Here is a 16787-nt window from a genome sequence, read left to right as displayed (position 1 = left end):
AGGACCCGAGGCCGACAGAATACTTTGCGAAGATGTTGGCGGAGTTGTTGGCGGGGGGGGGGGGGAAGAACCCTCCCAATATAAGCTGGACAGGGCTCATCGGTCGCTCAGGCCCAAGCCGAAGGCCAACGAGCTGCCAAGGACGGTTAAAATTTGCTTTCACAAGTTTCATCTAAAGGAGGACATCCTGAGGTGAAGCAAAGGTGTGAGGTGAATTGGGAAGGAGTTGGTATTTGAATATACCAGGACTTGACAGTGGGGCTGGTGAGAAGGTGAGCGGCCTTCGGTCGAGTGAATGAGACAATCTAGAGTAATGGTGTGAGGTTTGGCGTGGTCTTGCCGACGAAGCTGAGGGTGACCTACAACTCGAGAGACCTCTACTTCAAGACGGTGGAGGCAGAGGAGGTGTTTGTGAAAACCGAAGGACTGGGTTGAAATGAGAGATGGGACTGGGATTTGGACTTTGACTGAGGGGAGGGGGGTCGTGCTCTGCCTTTATTTCTCGTTTTGGGTTGTTTATTTGCTTTGTATTTATGGGTTTTCTGGTTGGCTGATAGGAAAGGGTAGTCTACCTTTGTTATAGGCTACAGTTGGGTGCAAATATATTGGGCTTTGGTGTTACGACGGTTTTCTCGGGCGTGGTTTTTAACTGGTTATATTTGTCTTTGTTTTCAGGGATTGGGTCCTGGAGATTGGGGAGGGTTGCCTGGGCAGGGGTCTCCACACTGACAAATTTTCACACTAACTTCATTGCAGTGTTAATGTAAGCCTACTTGTGACACTAATAAAGATTATTATTAAGTAAGTGAAGGTTGGCTAGTGAACGGGAGAGTGGTGGAGGCTGCGGTCGTTGGAACCTGGTCAAATAGATTTTGATGGGCCTGGGAGTTATGAAAGGTGGGGGGCAGGATTGAAACTGGGAGATGTGTTTTCAAGTGGAAGTGGATGGGGGGATTCTGGGAGGGGGGAGGGGTTTGACGGCAGAGGGACGGGGCAGGTCAGGCCCGGGTTATGACGATGGCAAATAGGAGGGGTGGGGGGGGTTGGGAAGACACTGATGTGGAACGTGAGGCGGTTGGGGGGGCCGGTGAAGAGGTCAAGGTTTTTACACATTTAAAGAGCTGAAAGGCCAACGTGCTGATGCTGCAGGAGGCCCATCTGAGTGTGAAAGATCAGGTGAGGTTTAGGAAAGGTTGGGTGAGTCAGGTTTTCCATTCGGGGTTTGCTAGCAGGGCTTGGGGGGGGATGCGGTATTGGTGGGCAAGAGGGTGATGTTTCAGCTGGAGAAGATGGTGGACCAGGGGAGCAGGTAAGTGATAGTGATGGGGGCATTAATAATAATAATCTTTATTTCGCACATTCTCCCCATGTCTGTGTGTGTTTCACCCCCACAACCCAAAGATGTGCAGGTTTGGTGGATTGGCTATGCTAAATTGCCCCTTAATTGGGAAAAAAAATAATTGGGTCCTCTAAATTTATTTTTAAAAATAAACTTTATTGTCACAGGTAGGCTTACATTAACACTGCAATGAGCTTACTGTGAAAATCCCCTAGTTGCTGAATTCCGGCGCCTGTTCGGGTACACGGAGGGAGAATTCAGAATGTCCAATTCACCGAACAAGCTCATCTTTCGGGACTTATGGGAGGAAACCAGAGCACCCGGAGGAAACCCACACAGACACTGGGAGAAAGTGCAAACTCCGCACAGACACTCTGCTTCGGAGAAGTACTGGACAACGAAGGGTATTCTGCCGGTTGTGTCACATGTTTGTGTTCTGAGGAGGTAGGTGCGGTTTTTTGCTGTGGCGTGTTGGAACTGTCGATCATCAAGTCGAGCGCCATATCCCGTTCTTACGAGGACATCTTTGAGCGTCTGTAGATGTCTGTTACATTCCTCCTTGTCTGAGCAGATCATGTTTATGTGGAGGGCTTGTCCGTAGGGGATAATTTGTTTAGGGTGGAAGCTGGAGAAGTGGAGCATCGTGAAGTTATCCGTGGTCTCCGGTAAAGCAAAGTGCTGAGGTGACCGTCCTTGATGGAGATGCGTGTGTCAAAGAATGCAAACGATTCTGGAGAGTAGTCCATGGTGAGTCTGATGGTGGGATGGAACTTATTGATGTCATCTTGCCAAGGCCATCCCCACACCCCCAGTACTTGCCTTCAAACAACCGCGCAACCTCAAACAGACCATTGTTTGCAACCAACTACCCAACCTTCAGGAGAACAGCGACCACAATACCACACAACCCTACCATAGCAACTTTTGCAAAACGTGCCAGATCATCGACATGGGTACCACCATTACATGTGAGAACACTACCCACCAGATACTTGGTACATACCCGTGCGACTCGGCCAATGTTGTCTACCTCATACGCTGCAGGAAAGGATGTCCCGAGGCGTGGTACATTAGCGAGACCATGCAGACACTGTGACAAATGATGAACGGACATCGAGCGACAATCAGGAACACTTCAGCAGTCAAGAGCATTCAGCCTGTGATCTTCGGGTTAGCGTTCTCCAAGGCAGCCTTCAGGACGCCCGACAACGCAGAATCACCGAGCAGAAACTGATAGTCAAGTTCCACACGCACGAGTATGACCTCAACCAGGACCTTGGATTCATGTCTCATTACATTCACCCCCCCACCATTTGGCCTGGGCTTGCGGAATCCTACCAACTGTCCTGGCTTAAGACAATTCACACCTCTTTAACCTGTCATTATCCCTCTCTCCAGTCAAAACATCTGGACCTGTAAAGACTTAATGACCTGCAAAATCCCGCATTCAAAATATATCTTGCATCATTGAATTTGTATATATATATGTGTTTGTGGAACCCACCACTTCACTCACCTGAGCTCAGGATGTAGGTGGTGGTGTTCCTATACACCTATTGCCTCTTTTAGGTAGCAGAGAACCTGGATTTTGAAGGTGATGTTGAAGTACTGATGAGTTACTGCAATGAACCTTATAGATGTTACACACTAAATCCATGATGCATCGGTGGGGTAGAGAGTGAATGTTTACGTTCGTGAATGAGGTGCCAATTACGATGAGTGTTTTGTTCTGGATGGTGTTAAGCCTATTGAGTGTTGTTGGGTCTGCATTTGTCCAGGCAAGTGGAGAGTAGTTCATTAAACTCCTGACTTGTCCTTTGCAGATGGTGGGCAGGCTTTGGGGAGTTCAAGAAGTGAGTTACCCACCATAGGATTCCATATTTCTGACCTATCCTTGTAGAAACAGTGTTTATACAGTTGGTCCAGTTTAATTTCTGGTCTTTGCTGATCCCTCCGCGATGTTGATGGTGGGCTATTCAGCCATGACAATCCCATTGAATGTTCCTCCTTGCTATGACCTCCTTCTGGTTAAATAAAAGAGACTTGTTGCAATGTCTTCTTCTTCAATCAATAATTTCTTAGACTCCTGTTATTCCCTACCAGCTACAGGATTTTAAAGCCTAAACTCAATGTCATTGGCCCTGCCTTAAAATTTCTCATTTGAAACAATTGTCTGATTATAGATGGCACTTCAGGACATTCGCAGGCTCATATGGAGGAAAACTTTATCTCTAAAACTTAGAAATATTATCTTGCTTTTTTAAAACCCCTGTGCAATGAATCAGTTCCTCGATTGCTGATACTTTAGGTCAACCAGAAGGAGCCCGTATGGATGGCTCGGAGTAAATGTTTCATTTTTTTGGGAGGGCCGGTGATGTCTTGCAGTCTGAGGAAGCATATATAACAAGATTTGGAGAATCTTCAGACAGAAATGCATTTTCTATCACCACACAGAGCAGAATAGTGACACAGCAAAGCATTGTCACTTGACTTTTATGAATCATATGGCATATTGAACAATGAAATAAAATAGTAAGATTTAGGAGAATGTATTATTTTAGGTCTTTGTATAATATTTTGTTCTGGAAAGAAGTTTATTGTGCAATAATACAGTTTTGTTTTTACATAGTCAATATACATTTGCGCGAGGACATTACTGCGACTGATTGTTAGCTTATGCATCATCTCACCATCATTTCAACCGATTTATTTAACCCATTTAAAGTAAATTGGTTGCATTTCTGTTAAAGTAGTGCAGAAGGAGGTTTGATACAAATTCATTAAGTGCTTAGACTGTAGCATCACTTACAAACATTTCCAGATTGTTGTGAACCAACAAAAGCTCTATTTCCTAATTATTATGCTATTTGCATTATTATATAAGCAAGGAGTAAAGATATTGAGATTTCTATCTGGATCAAAGATCAGTTGTACCCCTTGTTTTGCTGAAGTCTTCTTTTTCCCCTTCTTTGCCAACATTTGCATCCACCAGGCAATTGGAGTTATTTCGGATGGGGAGAGCAGCAAAGTATGTAATGATTTATTACTCACAAGTACCTCGGCTCCTATATTAGCATGTTCCAACCAGAGAGACTTGGAGTATTCATGCATATAGGGGATACCTAGGTCCCTCATTGTATGATTACATTTATGTTATTTTTTCTTCATGTAGTCTTTGTCTGCAGAGCTTGGTTTTCTTTGTCTGTGTCATGCCTGTGATGTGTAATCATTATATATTTGTTTTCCTTTTATTTGTATTGCATTATAAGAATGAGACCAAAAATGACACTATGCATGAATATGTATCAAATAGAGCATGCATGAACCCTCTCAAAGCTACAGTTTTGCTTTGATATCTGCACATCATAGTGTCAGAAAGAGCAATAGTTTGAAATTTAAAGTGGTGCGCCTGCTTTCCATGTTATTAAACACCGACGTGTAAGAGATAATTGAAATGCTTCACCTCTTTCTCTTGATGTGCAGGGTACTGAATATTTACTTTAAAAGAGATTTTTTAAAATTTTAGTTTAACTTTTTTTTAAAGTCCACTGGACTGAAGATAGTGCTTTGGTCTCAGGATATTTGTCATGTTGCCTGTTTGATTCTAGTTGCCTTGTGGAGTAAACAAAAATGGTTTTCAAAGCAAAATGTGAAAATCTGCACCCTAATCTCACTGAGCATTTTGTAGACAATAGACGTAATTGTTTTCTTTTATTTATCATTTCAGCATTTGAAGATCCTGACAGTGCTGTTGATGATAGAGATAGTGATTATCGTAGTGAGACCAGTAACAGCATTCCACCTCCGTACCATACCACTTCCCAGCCCAATGCATCTGTACATCAGTTCCCAGTTCAATCACGGCTGCAGCTCCAAGGAGGTTCACGGGACTCGTATGCTGATTCAATCCAAAACTATGAGCTAGATTGTCGTGAGAAAAAAGGAATTAGGTATGTCGTCTATTTTTGGAAAGGTCGCATTTCTGTCTGTGATATTTATGTTCAGGTTTGAAATGAGTGCACGATATAGCTAGCAATCAGACATGTTATGCGTGTATATATTTTTTAATGAACTGTTCATTGTATTTCAACTGCAACACTTTCCTCAAGTGCCATACCATTGAACTTCCAAACGGGGAGTTCTTTATGATTTACCCATGCATTCCTATTTTCTACACCTCTACTGCGGCTGCTAGTTTGCTGAACCATTCCCTCATCTCCATCTCTGATTTCCTTGTCCTCAGCAAGTTCAACCAGAATGGGATTAAAACATTAGTGAGAGAGGACCTTAGATTGGAAGATCAAGATGTAGGTTTAGTTTGTGTGGAGCTGAGAAACAGCAAGGCCTTTTGTAGGAGGTTTTTATAGGCCACCAAATGGTACTGGTAGTGTATGGCACAGTATAAATTAGGGAATTTGAGCTCCATCAAACAAGGGTAATATAGTAATCATGGGGACTTCAGTCTACAGACTGGGTAAACCTAAATAGCGCTGATGTATATGCAGTGGTTTTCTAGAACAGTAAATTGAGGAATCAAAGTTATTTTAGATATAGTATTGTGCAATGAGAGAAGGCTAATTAATAATCTCACTGTAAAGGAGCCTTCAGGGAATAATGACCATAATATGAAAGAATTGTACATGAAGTTTGAAAGTGATGTAGTTCAATCCAAAACTAGGATATTTAATCTAAACAAAGGAAACTACAAAGGCAAGTTGGCTGTGATAGTTTGGGGAACTACATTAAAGAATATGCTGGTAGGCAGACAATGGCTAACATTTGTAGAATTAATACATGGTTTGTAACAAATTTACATTGCTTTAAGAAATTAAATGACAACGCCTGTTAGCCAGTCTTGGGGAGGCACAATTTCCTCTAAATAAGCATTGGGAGGGGTAAAGCTGTTGTCTTTGGCTCTCAACACAAACTCCTTAATGATGCCATACATTCCACCACACTACTGTCTCAGAATGAACCAGACCATTTACAAACTTGATGCTCAATTCTTATTCAATTCAATCTCAAGCTGAGCGTTTGTCAACTCCATTGCTTAAACTCCCTACTTCCATCTCAGTAATGTCTGACCCAACCTGAGCCTTTCTGCTGCTGAACATCCTCTGTTATCTTTAGACTTGACTATTCCAATGCACTCCTGGCCAGACTCTCACATTCAATGCTCTGTAAACTTCGGGAAATCCAAAAATCTGCTGTCCATGTCTTAACTTGCAGCCCTCCTGTGTTTATGACCTACATTGGCTCCCGGTTAAACAGCACCTTAATTTTAAACTTCTTATCATTGTTTTCAAATCCCTTCAGTGCCTCAGCCCTCTCTATTTATGTTACCTTCTCCAGCCCTACAACCCTCCAAGATAACTGTGCTCGACCAAGTTTGGTATCCTGCTCATCCTCCGTTTTAATCACTCGACTATTAACTATCTTTGTATGGTCAGCAAATATGGCTGCAGGACAGTGTGTCCCTTCATCCTGGTCGTAAAATATAGATTTCTTGTGGAAATCCACTGGTTTACAGTTTGCCATCCTGAAAATTAAACATTTTTCCTGTTAGTTAGCCAATCCTCCACCGATGCTAAAATACCCCCCCCAAAATCATTAGATAAACAATAAAGAGAAGGAACCTTGGATCATTCTTCCTCATTGCTAGTGCTAGGGATACCCAGGGAAATTGTGCTGTCATTCCTGTTTCCCCGGATAAAATCAATTGACCATCCATAGAATGCCAGAGATTGAATTGTTCCACAGATTCACAGGATACTTACAGCACATAAAGAAGCCATTTAGCCCATTGTGTCTACATCGGCTCTCCAAACAAACATCGTGACTCCGTGCCATTCTCTTTCCCCCATACCCCTGCTTCCACCATACCTCCAGGCAGTGCATTCCAGACCCGAACCACTCATGTGAAAAAGATTTTTCCAACATCACATTTGCTTCTTTTGCAAATCACTTTAAATCTGTGTCCTCTTGTTCTTTTACAATCGGGAACAGTTTCTCCTTACCCATTTTGTCCGGCCCGCTTATGATTTTAAGCATTTCTATCAAATCTCGTTTTCGCATTCTTCTCTCCAAAGACAACAGACCATAAGAAGTAAGCCACTCAGCTCACCGAGTCTGCTCCGCCATTCAACAAGATCATGGCTGATCTGGTATAATTCTGAACTCCACTTTCCCACCTTATGCCCATAACCCTTGATTCTCGTACTGATTAAAAAGCTGTCTATCTCAGCCTTGAACATACTTAGCGGCCCAGCCTCTACAGACCTCTGCAGTAAAGAATTCTACAGATTCACTACCCACTGAGAGAAGAAATTCCTCCTCATTTCTGTTTTAACTGGGCAACGCTTGACTCTGAAATAATGCCCTCTGGTCCTAGTCTGTGCCACAAGAGGAAACATCCTCTCAACATCTACCCTGTCAAACCCTCTGAGAATCCCATATGTCTCAATAAAGTTACCTCTCATTTTTTTAAACTCCAATGAGTACAGGCCCAATCTACTCAACCTCTCCTCATAAGAAGATCCCTCCATACCCGGGATCAACCTAGTGAACTTTCTCTGGAATACCTGCAATGCCAGTATATTTCCTTCGACAAGGGGAATGTATTCCAGGTATGGTCCAACTGATGCCTTGTACAGTTTTAGCAGGACTTCCCTATTTTTATACTCCATTCCCTTTGAAATAAAGGCCAACACACAATTTTCCTTCTTGAAAGATTACTACCAGTGCATTCACTATTTCTGTAGCTACTTTTGTTTCGTACTTTTTCTCCAGTGATAGTTATTGTATTTATTTTGCCCCCAAGTTTATGCCTTGGTTATTTAGTATTTTTGGAATGCTATTTGTGTATTCTACTGTGACGACTAATGCAAAGTATTTATTTGCCTCCTCTGCCATTTCCTGGTTCCCCATTATTCTTTCCCCAGTCTCATTCTCTAAGGGGCCTATGGTCACTTTGGCCTCTCTCTTCCTTTTTATATATTTAAAATAACTCTTGTTGTCCATTTATATATTCATTGCTAGTTTACCCTCACAGTTTATCTTCTCCCTCTTTATTTTTTGTCATCCTTTCTTGGTTTTTAAAGCTTTCCAACTACTCTTTGCCGCATTATCTGTTTTTTATTTAAGTTTAATTCTATCCTTCACTTCCTTGGTTAGCCGTGGTTGATTACCACCTTCCTAAAATCCTTCTCACTGGGATATATCTTGTTGTGAGCCATGACCTATTTTCAGAAATGCCTGCCATTGCTATCAACTGTCTTTCCTGCTAAACTCCTTTCCCAATTCACTCCAGCCAACTCTGCCCTCATTCCTTGATAATTACCCTTATTTAAATGTAGCATAGTTGTTTCTGATCTAAATTTTACATTCTCAAATATAATGCTAAATTCTATCACATATGGTCACTGTTTCCTAGGGGATCTTTTATTTTGAGATTGTTTATAAAAACTGCCTCAATACACATCACCAAATCTCAAATAGCCTGATGCCTGGTTGGGTCCACAACATATGGTTCTAGGAATCTGTTCCAAACACTCTATAAATTCTTCCTCATGGCTACCTCTGCCAATTTGAGTTTCCCAATCTACATGAAGATTCAAGTCACCCATGATTAAAGTACTGCCATTTTTACATGCCCTCATTATCATCTCCTGATGTATTCTCTGTCCTACAGCATAGCTGCTGTTTGGAGGCCTAGAGATGACTCCCACCAGTGTCTTCTTCCCCTTAGAACATAGAACATACAGTGCAGAAGGAGGCCATTCGGCCCATCGAGTCTGCACCAACCCACTTAAGCCCTCACTTCCACCCTATCCCCGTAACCCAATAACCTCTCCTAACCTTTTTGGTCACTAAGGGCAATTTATCATGGCCAATCCACCTAACCTGCAAGTCTTTGGACTGTGGGAGGAAACCAGAGGAAACCCACGCAGACATGGGGAGAATGTGCAGACTCCGCACAGACAGTGACCCAGCGGGGAATCGAACCTGGGAACTGACGCTGTGAAGCCACAGTGCTATCCACTTGTGCTGCCGTGCTGACCTTGTTATTTCTTACCACCACCCATATGGACTCTACATCTTCCGATCCAAGATTATTTCTTGCAATTATTCTTATTCCATCTCGTACAAACAAAGCTACCCCACCACCCTTTCTTCCCTGCCTTTCCTGAGGAAAAGTCACATACCCCTGAATATTTAGTTCCCTGTAACCACGTCTCTGTAATGGCTATAAGATCATACTCATTGACCTTACCTTGTGCTGTTAATTCATTTATTTTGTGTCGAATGCTACGCACATTTGAGTAAAGTGCCATTAATTTTGCCTTGTTACTATTCTTCCCTTTTTGACACTATTCAATGATCGATACACATATACATGCAGGTCCCTCTGCTGCTGCACCCCTTTAAGAATTTTACCTCTTGTTTTATATTGTCTCTCCATGTTCTTCCTACCAAAATGCATCACCCACACCTCTCCGCATTGAACTTCATCTGCCACCTATGTGCCAACTCCACCACCTTGTCTATGTCCTTTTGAAGTTCCACACTATCCTCTTCATAGTTTACAATACTTCCAATTTCTAGATGCTGCATTTAATCACTGAATGTTTGAGGGATCCTAGAATTTAAATTTTGAAGAGACAAGTTAACCTTCTACTGTGACTTTAAAAACAGTGCTATTTTTGGTCCCAAGGTATCACTTTTGAAAAAGCCTCTTACTCATATCTTTTTCTTCTTTTATGTTTAATACCCAAACATTTATCTATCAACTTCTCTGGTCAGCAGCTGAAGATGAAAATAATTGAGAAAATATTCAATTTTTAAAAAACAAACTGCATAACGAAAAGAGGAAACACTTGAAATAGTAGAACAAATCAGCTTCAAAGCTTAACTCTGGATTAGTATTAGACATTTATAGGGAAAATAATGCCAAGCTTTCGTGCAGAAACCCGCCAATGTAAACCATGTTTCAGTGTATGTATATAAGTGTTTATTTTCAACTAGTGTGTGACGTATGTGCAATAAACCTTCTTGTAGGCTGATGTGAAATTCTATTTTGGATTGGATGATGTAACATTTTAGTTATCCTTCAATATTGTAGCTAAAGAATATGGAAATAATGCAAAATAATTAAACTATCTGAAGGAAGGAAAAAACAAGTATTTATATTCCTACTGAGGAATAATTCATTATAATTTGAAAGTAAATTAATTTCTGTGTTCCGTGCAATTGCAATGTTTTGCACCTTTTTAAATGAATTTGTGTTGTTAATATTGTTTATTTACAGGGTACAACATTTTTGTAAGTTTGTTAATTGTAAGCAATGAAATGCAAAGTTTAGGAAAAAAAATCACCAAGGTGTGAAATGCTCCAAGATTTATGTGAACTTGAAGCAGCATTTGAAAAATGCATTTTGGAAGCAATATCAGTGGAGCTTTGTTTAATTTGAATGCAGTTGACATAAGCATTAACCAATGTGGGGACTGAAATGTAGTGCAGTGCACAGTAAATAATTATGTATCCTCCTGTTTCCCACTCTGTCATTCATTTTCCCTACCAGACGATATGATAGCATAGATTCTGCTGCAAATGGTCGTAGTGATCTAGAGTCTGCATCTGAGTCTAGTCAGCTAACCAGCCGCCAGTACTCCCTCGAAAGTAGGCAGTCTCTAGATCTGTCGGATAGGTGGGTTCTGTTCTCCTTTACAGCCTTGATGTTGCCATGTTATGGTGTCCTGTGGTGCTATGAAGAAGACATTGGCACAACTGTTTGCATGTTTTAATGTTTCCATATGTGTCATGCCAATGTCAGGGATAAAGCTAATTCAAATTTATTGCAATAAATACAGCTAGCACAACTGCATTTATGAATATGAACAAACATAATATTTTTGTTTAGTTTTAAACGCAGTTTATTTTGTTATCTTATTTTTCTCAGTATTCCATTGATTTGAGCTATTTTCTTTTTTCTTTATCCTATCCCTTACTACTTATTTCCAAAACTTTGTTATCCATTTATGCATGCCTTATTCCTTATCAAGCTGGAGTTTCTTACCACTTAAAGGAAAAGTCAGGATCATACCGGTGGATTCTGATGTTGGTGAAGACGACTGGGAAAGTAAATATGAGAAGTCAGACCAACAACTCAGTGACACATTTTTGATAGAAAGGCAGAACATTTGCCAAGAAGAAATCCCAAAGGAGAACCTTCCAGTTAAAAAAAAACATACATGCAGAGACTATACAGATAGGGCACACCAAACAATATTAAGGCATAAACACCATCCCAATGGGGAATCAAACCTGCCGCACAATAGTTATCCAAATGAATATAGTACGATAGATAGGAGGAGAAAAAAGAAATGTCGACACAATAGTTTGGAAGATAATGATCTGAAAAGACAAAACTATTCAAATAATTTAGATAAATATACTACTGAGGGAGGAATAAATAGTGATCTTTCTGGCATAAAATCTAAAAAGCTGCAATGGAATCACAGTGATAGCTATGACAAGGCAGCAGCAGATCAACAGTATAAATGGCAACCTGTGGTAAAAAGTAGCATGTGGCGAGAGAATGAGTCATTCAGTAATGACCCTGAAGATATCATGGATGTAGAAGAATACTTGGAAGAAATGTATGATGAACAAATGTTAGAGAAAAGGATATTACCTTTCATTTGTGGCGCATATGACAGCAGTGATTCTGATGAACTTTACTGCTCACTTGAATCTGATGATGAGCAAGACGCTTTGTTACTTGCGCAGTCATGGCATGAACATGGCACCAATTCTGTTAACTACAAGGAATATGATGCAGCTATTCCACATGCTTTCCAGAACAAATACCAATTAAAACTCAGCCATGATGCCAAAGTTGATGACAGATTCAGCGAAATGAGAAGGGAGTTGCATTCATCTCAAAGCGAGGAAATAAATGAAGATTTTGTTGATGCAATGGATGAACTCCAATGCCTGGTAGCATCTGTGTCTGAGTACTTAGCTGAGAAAGAAGAGGAAATTAGTAAATTTGGGTCACTTCCAAAAACCCAGAACAAAACTGTCAGAAAGTCTCAAGGGGAGAGAAAGAACCTTAATATAGTTATTAATGGAGATAAAGCTGGCTGTTGCCATACACAAGGACAAGAAGAAGAAAAAAGGCTCATGCAAGCTGCTACAAAAAGTAGTACTGAGAATAGCAATCAAAAACTGGACTCCATTCCAGATCTAACTGGAGTGAAGAATACCATACAATCTCTGTTCAACTCAATAGGTGAAAAAGTCGGAGTGGGTAAAAAGCAGCAGTCTTCTATGGAAAAAAATGTTTTTGTTACTTCAGGGATCATAGACAAAAAGAATGACGAAGAATTTTCACTGAAGTCTATAAACAATGTTTCAACAGCACATGATCCTGTGAAAGATGAACCAGAAAGAAATTTGCTATCCAAATTTCCATTTCAGTCTTCTGCTGGTGAAGAATCTGTTTCCCCTAGCGCATTTAATACAGTAGAGGTCAAGCCAGTACAATCATTTATACAGTGCAGGCCGCAGGATGAAAATATTTCTACGACAACAGAATCATCATTACTGCTGCAGAATACTGTCATTGACTCATTGCTGGAAAAACTAAATCCCTTAAAGTTTTTTGTGGAAAAAGATTTGTCAAATGATTCTCAGAAGGTCATGGGACAGAATAAAAAGCATCAACTGGGGAACATAAATGATGTTTCTAATAAAAACATAAATTCAAATGGCGAAGAAAAAGATGCTTCACAAATATTTGAAAAATGTCTCCACTTTGATGAAATTAAGAATAGCTCACAAAATAATGTTGATGATTTCCAGCAGCAGAATAGCTATTTAACTGATGTTGATGAACAGCAGAGTGCTTCAGGTAAATGTACAGGTCATGTATTTGAGTTGGATACCATGTCAGAAACTATGCCACTGTCAAACTCCTCAATTCAGGAAAATAAAAATGTACATACTCCTAAAATTCTGGAACCACATAATGTTCAAAATAATGAAATAGAGAAAGAGGCAAAAAGTTCTCCGAAAATGGAATCTTCACACTCCACATCTGACACAACAAACAGCTCTGGAATTAACTTGGGATTTCTTAACCCTCTTAAGAAGTCAATAAGTCAGGTTTTCTCTTCTTCATTGGACAACAAAACACAAATCCCCTCTGGGAGCACATCCAGATTTTCCTTTTACAGATCTGCTGAGGATGTTCGAGATGACAAAGGGAGGATGAAAGGTGATCAGACTTTCTCTTTTGCTGGAAAGTTAAAACTTCCCTTCTTTTCTTCTGACAACATCTCTTCTGAAATTCAAAAAGAAGCAAAATCTGAGGGAAGACTGTTTTCTGTAAAATTCCCTGTGAATGAGAAAGCACCAATTTCAAAACAAGAAATAAATGATAAACTAGAATCGGATAAAATAAGACCATCTATTGAAGACCAAGGGAGTAAACAAAGTACGTTCTTAGATATTTTAAAATTTCCATCAAATTTAAAACAAGGGACTGATGGTAATGAAAAAGAAAAACGAAACAATACCCAAGAGGGATTTTTTTCGGGCTTGTTTAAATTTTCCTCAAACGAAAACACATCTACATCAAAGTCGGAACTGAATGATATAGGTGGTACAGACACAATTATGGAAGCACCATCTGAACAAATAAATCTGAATAAACAAGAAACATTTTCAGATGCAGGAACTAAATATACTTTGGAATGTGAACATGTGAAATCAATGGAGCGCAACATACCCGAAACAGATAAACTAACCCACAGTGAGCTTGGATATTTTTCAGATTTTTTCAAATGTACTTCAAGTGAGATTTCATCCACAGTAAAACAGGAAGTTGGTAGCACAGATTATTTAGATAACACAATGAGAAGAGAAGAACAAAGAGAAAATAACAAAGACACTTGTTTGAATGTGTCATTAAATCCATCAGCTCAAACGTTCATTTCGGTTAAAGATAAAAATGAAATTGTAAAAATAGACCTTGCATCTGGAAAGGAGGAAGACAGCACCAATCAGTCAGGTTTTCTCTCTGGCTTCTTTAATTTGTCAACAAAGAAGCAAGAGACGACAAATTCAAAGCGTGAGAGTCCTTTAGGTTTTTTTAAATTTATGAATATAGCTAGCTCTGGTAAAACAAGAGCTGAGAACCAGGGTGAAGGTGGTCAGGGATATTCCCTCTTCACAAATGTTGTTAATATGGCAGAAAAAAAGACTGATGAAAAATCATCTTTTAGTTTGTTTGAGCAGTTTTCTTCTAAACCAAAGGTGAACATGGATGAAGACACAAAACCAATGGTGAACATTGATGAAGACACAAAATCAAAACCTCTGGAGAATTGTGTTAAACAGCCAAAATCATTTTTGCCCTTCAAACAAAATTTCCAAAAGTCAGAGCATACTGGTGATAAAGTTGAGAGCCAAGTGCAACAATACCTGAATGAACATGGTTTTCCTGAAACACCGAACACTAATCAGGTGCAGTATTTAGCAAAACACTACAGAAATGTTCCCCAAGACTTGCAGCAGTTGAAGCAAGATACAACTGGATCACTAGAGCACAAAGTTCCCTGGAATGATTCATTTGGAGATAGTCTAGTGTACGACTTATCATCAATAAATGAAGGAAAATCAGTGGAATTGCTAGATTCACTTAAAAGTCAGAACAATTTAAACAGCTTTAATCTTGAATGGGAATTGAGAACAAATGACTCCACTGAAAACTACTCACATGAAAATGCCAATATATACTGGACAGATGATTTTTCTGCAAATAAAAATGCTTTCCCGAATCAGTATGGAGAGTGGAATAGTGGGACAGGTGAATATTACGATGTCAGAAATTTATCAATAAATGAGCAAGATGCCAATATTGAAGAGTACAGGTATTTACTTGCAGATAATATTGAAAGTAGTTTGCAACTCGATCTCTTAGATCTCAGCACAACATCAGGTGATCCTAATATACTCTTTTCAGATCATGATCTTAGCCAAAGAAGTGAGGAATGTGTAATCAGGAATTTGGAGAGATATTGGAATTCATTAGAACTTGATGAAACTGATGGAAGGAATTTGTTTGTGGAAGTGCCTATGGATTTAAGCTCTACTGGCAATGGAGTTACTTGGCTGTTTACAGAACAGCAAGAATTGAGTAAGAAAGAAAACTCATTTTGTATTAGTAATTATCAAGAATACCAAGACTGGGTAACTTTACTTGAACAGGGAGTATGGTGGCCTTCAGATGAAGCTGAATATGGTTACTACATTTACAGTGATAATCAATACATATATTCCTTGCTTACTGATGGCAGTGGCCAATATGTCTATGTGTGGATGCCAGACACAGATGAAGAGCAAGAGGAATGGGAACATTATCAACAGTCAAATGGTGATTACGACGTAGGACTCAGTAATGACATGGTTTCTGTATGTGGTTTCAAGGTGCCAATTTCAAGAGATTTGGATTTATTCTGGTACCAAAAAGGACGACAAACTGAATCAGATATTGATGATGCACCTCTTGATCTTTCTCTGGTTCTTGAGGAAAATAAACAAGTACTAAGTAAACATCTGTGTACTTTTTCACAAGTATTTAAGGAGTCGATAGAATGGGACAGAGAAGAACCACTGGACTTTTCATCAAAGCACAAAACATGTAGATTGGAAAAACATAAGATGGATTTCATGTCTGAACAACAGCTAATTCATCTGCATGAAGAACTTCAGGCTACTGCTTTTGATCTTCGAATAGTCCAAAGTGGTCGTTTGACTCAGAAGAAATCTACTATTGATGCAGCATTAGCAAGTGATCATGCATTTACAAAATCACAGCCTAAATCTTTGTCAGAGCCTACTTCAACAGGACGATTAAGTCAATTTCATTCCTCTGTTCAATTATCAGATACTTCATATTCTGAACAAAAAAACTCTGAATTCAAGGAACTATCTGAAGAAGAACACAAACAACCTATTAGAAAGATTGCACATTTTTTCTCTGCATTGGGGGGTTTAGTTGCAAACCAAAGCACTGAAAATTCTGGTAGTATTAATTCTGCTTTAGCCGATGCAACATCTGACACTCTCGCAAAGAAGACATTTGTATTGGAGAGGGATGGAACTCTATTGAGTGATGTGAACACATTACACCAACATACTGGAGATGTACAACCTCCAGTTACTCAACAAGATGACTCGGCAAATAATATATTTGCATCTGGGCTTAGAAGCTTAAAATCTATTTCCACTAACTGGAAAATGCACACCAGTGTAGATGGAGAACAGCCAACTTTTGTTCATGAGAATTACAACCTAACAAATCAAGATTTACCCAAGTTGGTGCCCACATATGATGTGTTGCCATATGATGAACAAAGTGACTTATGTCAAGGCAGAACCA

At 39.7% G+C, this 16787-nt stretch overlaps 1 protein-coding gene across 10 annotated transcripts in view; it reads left to right on the top strand.

The window, feature by feature from the left end:
• LOC140409050 (protein unc-13 homolog B-like) overlaps positions 1-16787 on the top strand; it is a 933512-nt gene that overhangs the window by 617542 nt on the left and 299183 nt on the right. For 4 of the 10 annotated variants that reach the window (XM_072497095.1, XM_072497100.1, XM_072497098.1 and 1 more), the window contains 3 exons: positions 4332-4367; positions 5067-5289; positions 10920-11045. In XM_072497095.1, coding sequence (XP_072353196.1) covers positions 4332-4367; positions 5067-5289; positions 10920-11045 — 385 coding nt within the window. The remainder of the gene's footprint in view (positions 1-4331; positions 4368-5066; positions 5290-10919; positions 11046-16787) is intronic. The other 6 variants (XM_072497102.1, XM_072497101.1, XM_072497103.1 and 3 more) reach the window with 3 other exon arrangements.

Source organism: Scyliorhinus torazame, chromosome 3, assembly GCF_047496885.1.
Source record: "Scyliorhinus torazame isolate Kashiwa2021f chromosome 3, sScyTor2.1, whole genome shotgun sequence".
In the NCBI taxonomy this organism is placed as follows: Eukaryota; Metazoa; Chordata; class Chondrichthyes; order Carcharhiniformes; family Scyliorhinidae; genus Scyliorhinus; species Scyliorhinus torazame.
This window is presented reverse-complemented; position numbering and strand designations above follow the sequence as displayed.